Source organism: Ziziphus jujuba, chromosome 7, assembly GCF_031755915.1.
Source record: "Ziziphus jujuba cultivar Dongzao chromosome 7, ASM3175591v1".
Lineage (NCBI taxonomy): Eukaryota > Viridiplantae > Streptophyta > Magnoliopsida > Rosales > Rhamnaceae > Ziziphus > Ziziphus jujuba.
The window spans coordinates 18,825,656-18,830,976 of NC_083385.1; the positions used below are offsets into that span (position 1 = coordinate 18,825,656).

At 33.2% G+C, this 5,321-nt stretch overlaps 1 protein-coding gene across 2 annotated transcripts; it reads right to left on the reverse strand.

The window, feature by feature from the left end:
* Window positions 1-418: 418 nt before the first annotated feature.
* LOC107425414 (glutathione hydrolase 1) lies at window positions 419-3,918 on the reverse strand. 2 transcript variants are annotated; one of them, XM_048479275.2, is made up of 6 exons: window positions 3,728-3,918; window positions 2,891-3,240; window positions 1,643-2,394; window positions 1,242-1,506; window positions 1,006-1,143; window positions 419-852 (listed from the first exon to the last, which is right to left on the reverse strand). In XM_048479275.2, exons 1-6 carry the CDS (start codon window positions 3,750-3,752, stop codon window positions 613-615), a joined length of 1,770 nt encoding a protein of 589 aa, XP_048335232.2. In that variant the 5' UTR covers window positions 3,753-3,918; the 3' UTR covers window positions 419-612. The 2 variants fall into 2 exon arrangements, with proteins under 2 accessions (XP_048335232.2, XP_048335233.2); XM_048479276.2 differs by lacking the exon at window positions 3,728-3,918 and adding an exon at window positions 3,335-3,490.
* Window positions 3,919-5,321: the final 1,403 nt, after the last annotated feature.

A 5,321-nucleotide genomic window follows, 5' to 3' on the forward strand; every position in this document is an offset into this window, starting at 1 on the left:
AGAAGGAATTAGTAATAATCATTGGAAAGAGCTACAATTGCATTTGGAGCTTAACAATTTTTTTTTATTATTTATTTTTAAGCTGGGATTGAGATGCACTAGTTTAAGAATAGAAGATAAGCCATTGATGATTGATGGGGCAAAACAACTCTCCTCAAAATGTATAGGTATACTATTGCACATTAAGAACGCAAAATTGGATATGAACTTAAATTTAAAGTAGTTGAATTCAATGCGATCTTGCGTTTCAAACAGTTGCAGTGAAGGTTTTTTTATTTTAATTTTTTTCCCTTTTTTTAATTACTATTTTATTTTAAAAAATAGATAAATTATAATTATTATTAGCATATATATAAAAATTATAAATGGAAATTGCAATTTCAAATTGAAGACGGATTGAGATAGTAGGCGAGAAAGCTTTGGACAAACAACCTTATTTTATATATTGCTGGCTGCTTGGTAACAGTACAGCCCAATATTATTCAGACTAATACGATAAAGTCCAGCATAACAAATGAGTCTATTAGACCAAAAACTGGTTTCAATAACCAGATGGACCTAAAACGATAAAATCCTGCATAACAAATGAGTCTATTAGACCAAAAACTGGTTTCAATAACCAGATGGAATCCCACCTTTTCTTGGATCGCTTACTGCTACTATTTTTCCAAGGCTTCCATTTTTGTTGGTGGTCTCTGCTTCTAGAGTTATAAACTGGCAAATAGCTCCACTAGGAATGGGCTCTAAGACATGACCTTTTTTATGAAGGTCTTCCCTGATACTTGCCGGAAGTTCAATGTAGTCACCAATTACGGTTGTCCAATTCTCGTAATTAACCTTGTTGGGTATCAGCTGTTCAGAGAAAAAACAAATTGTATCAGCTGCTACTGTAAGATGTATGTTCGGGTAATCTTAAAAGGTAACAGCTATAAAATGGTTAAACGCTTGGTTACAGGCTAGTTAAAACAAGTATGCATTGACAAAATGATAGTCTGAAATGGAAACCTGATGATAGATCCTCGGAGCAAAAACAGAGGAGAAAGGATCCATTCCCCTGGCAAAATGATTTAAGAAGACCTGTGCAGTTCCCGGAAAGATCCTCGATCCCCCACTAGCACCTATTACAGCTTTCAGTCGCTTATTCTGTAACAATCATGTCAATGAAACTCATAAAATTAAGATGGAATAGATGCATGGACAATATCCATATCCAACCAACTCTTAATTTAGAAATTAATTACCTTCAGGACTATGGTAGGTGACATGGATGATAATGGCCTTTTCCCGGGGCTGATAAAATTGGCTGGTGCTGGTGGTGGAACATCCTTGGAAACATTTGCAGGCATGGAGAAATCATCCATCTCATTGTTTAAGACGATTCCCGTACTTGGTGACAGTATTTGTGAACCAAAAAATAAGTTCACAGTAGTTGTCATGGACACTGAATTTCGTTCTTTATCTACGATGGATAAATGACTGGTTCCATGATCAGGGAGCTGATTCCACCTGTTTAAAATTTTAGATTTGTAAGAACCGAAATTTTTTTTTATAAATTAGAAAAAATAATGAATTAGGATGTAAATATTAGTAAGTTATTTAGTTAGCATCACAATCTTGCTGACCAAGTAAACAGCTAGCTTACTTGCCACCATAATGTTTGGGAGGAAAAGTCATGTTGTCATAAATGGTTTCCTTTAATTCTTCTGCAAACTTGATTGAGAGCGTATCAGAAAGAACCTCAGTCACATTCACAAAGTCAGGATCACCAAGAGTCATCCTCACAGCAAATGCATGTTTCAGAGCTTCAATTTCTCGATGGACAAAAAGAGAATCAGGTACGCCAGAAAGATTTCCATAGAGTGCAAGAATGTTTAGCATAAGTATCATTAATGGACCCCCAGAAGGAAGAGGAGATGTAATATATTCAAGCCCTTGAAAGTTTGCATAGTTTGGCTTTCTCACTTTGACCTTATAGCTTTGTAAGTCCTTCATTGTTATTATACCCCCAGCCTTACGAATATCTCTAACCAAATTGAAGCCTATTGATCCATTATAGAAGGGCTGTATACCTTCATCTGCAATTATTTTGAGTGTCTCTGCTAGTTTCTTGTTATAGCAGATATCACCTTGCTTCAAGAGACTACCATTCGACGTGTATATATCACGAAGACCTTCATCCTCAAAAACTCCTGCTTTTGTTTCTTGCATTAGAAAGTGGAGGTATGGTGATATCTTAAAACCCAAACGAGCTAGACTCTCAGCTGGTTTTACTAGTCTTTTCCATGGAAGCTTTCCATATTTTTTCCAAGCTTTGTGAAGGCCTGCAAGTTCACCTGGAACTGCTATTGAGAGTCCACCTTTAGATTTCAGAGTAGCATTGCCACCATACATATCCTGAAAAAAAAAAAAAAATAAATAAATAAATAAATTATATCTAATGAACTATACATGTGCAATTTTAAAGTTGCAAACTGTTGTTAACATACATGTATTTTCAATTAAAAACAAAAAAAAAAACAAAAAAACCACCTATCTTGACATGAAAAGTAATTAAAATTAATCTGTATTTGCTGCAAAAATTTATATATAATATATTTCCTAAACTTTTGGCATGGAACAGCTAAACCCAAATATGCTAATTTATGTCTCATTCTTTTGGGGATAGGAAAATAAATCTTAAGGACATATCAAAAATAAAAGTAAAGTTATCTATATAGCATATAATCAGCCAGAAAAAGGTTTTGATCTGGCTGACTAATAACTACTTTACCGAAAAAGCATAAAATAAGGAATCCCTTTTCAAAATTTTTATAGAAATATAATAATGTTTTCAAAATGAATGCTAAATTTGATATACATGTATATGTATATATATATATATATAGGCTACCTTAGAGGATAACAAGGGGGCAGTTTCTCTCATATCAAAGAACTCTGCCTCCCCACTACTTTCCCTGATAAGCATGAAGGCACCACCGCCAATGCCACTCGATCCTTGATTCACAACCCCTAAACAAAGAGAAGCGGCTACTGCTGCATCAACAGCATGACCTCCTTCGCGAAGAACGTTCATCCCAATTCTAGAACATCGACCATCATCAGTGGCCACGGCACCATTTTGTGCTACAATTACCTCATTCCTGTTCTTCTGGGAATCAGCACTTGCAGCATCAAGGCTTGAGGTGAGGAGCAACAGAGAAAGGAAAAAAATTGCAATGGAAGGCCAGAGCATCATTGGATCTGCAACCCAAGAATACGTTAGTTTTTCCAAGAGAAATACAAATAAAAGTTTAAATTTCTAACCATTTTTGACAAATACTCCCAGCCTTTTTACATTGCATAGAGAATCATCTTAGTCAAAAATGGCAACTTGCTTTCCTCCCTCAAACAATGGTGAAATTACTTGGAAGCATTAAGATTACTGTTTGGAAGTTATTCAACATTCGCTTCAACTAAAACACATATGACTAGTGTCAACAGCCTGATTTTAACCGAGTTATTATAACCATGTATATATGCTATACCAGGCTCAAAATTGGTCTTTCATATAAGCATGATAACTAGAATACCATAGCATGCATGTATGGTTTAAAACTTGTTTCACATGCCTACTAATTAATTGAAATAATTCGCTTCCATTGAACTTTATTAGTCAGTTCCACAATCTATATCACCCATTTAAAACAAAGGGTAAAAAAATTAAATTAAAAAGACAAGAATCACTTACAATGTGGTATAATTTTCCTCTCCATTACTCAATTTTGAGCTTGTTTCTTTCAATATCCGAACTTTTGGTACATGCATATATATATATATATATATATATACATACACACCATATTAATGCAGCGACCAGCCACTGCATAAAATAAGAAATACAAGGGGCCCTGAGAATTAGTCACAGTCGCAAGATTTATTTTATTTTATTTGTTTATTTGTTTTTTATGAATGCAGCCACAAGCTGATTCTGACAAGCAGACTTCAAAGATAAGGTCATCGTGGACCATCTTTGAAAAACTGATAAAATAAATATATATATATATATATATATATTTTTTTTTTTTCCCGACAGCTAATTTCGGCCAACCTTCTAGCTCATGTGTGTTGGTTTTGACCACTTAGATCACAGGTTCAAGAAAGGAGGTGGGCAAAAACAAAAAATATCCATTATTAATTGATCAAGACCATTTTACCTCTGTCTTTTCTTTAGGCGTCGACAAGCCTCTGTCTTTTTGTTTTGACGTCGACGAATTAGAGAAAGAAATACAGTACAGTAATATTAATTCGCATTGGTCCTGTTTATCTACAGCTGGCATTTTGTCACATCATGATTAATATAGTTAGGCAATATTTGAAGGAAAACTAAAAAAAAATTAAAAAGGTATGTGTCTTTTGGTAGTAGGCATGTTATTTATAATTTTACTCTGTTTTATTTTATTTTATGTTCCTTTGGACAGCTTTTACTATAATGACCACGGATATGATAAACCTTCAAGTTAATACTCAAAAGGCAAAACTAGCTAGGGTGAACAGCATGATCAGCGTGATTTTAATTAATCAAGTTCAAACTAGATTTCTCGCATAAAGTTTGGTAAACCATTTTAATTAAATAGATAAGATTAATTTAATTGATAAATTTTTTTATATCTTTATTATATTAAACTGATAAAATTGATTTAGTTAATAAGTTTTTTACATTTTTATTTTGAAATTGTAAATTCAAAATATCAAACAGAGAGAATTATTTTAGATAATGAAAAAAATATTATTTATTTGTTTACTTATATTTTGTTAAATAAGTTGAAAATTATAAAAATATATCATTGTTAATAAGTCAAGCACAAAGACAAGGCCCCTTGATAGAAGCCAAGAGAGTTCTTAAGATCCACCAACAAAGCACCTGCTTATCATGTGGTGACCGTTGGTTGTAGCTTTTTTCACAGAGAACATGAAATACAGTAAATTGTAAATATATATTTAATTATATAATACAATAAAGTATTAGCTAGAATAATGCCATGTGCAATTGGACCGGTGTGGCAAACTGGTATACTATTATTTTATTGGTTTTTCCCTTTGTGAAAATGTGATAATCCAGATCCAAATTCAATCAAGCCTCCTGCTAAAATTCTCATCCCAACTTATGTAGGAAGATAATTCTTCTCACTTATTTTTTTTCTTTTTTTTTTATTTATTTTTTATTGAGAATATAATATATATTATAGTAACAATTGAAGGCCCTGCGGGACAGTCCATTCCTTGAACAATAATAGTTTTAATCCCCCACCCTAATATTAGGGCCGGCTCAAGTTTAAATGGGG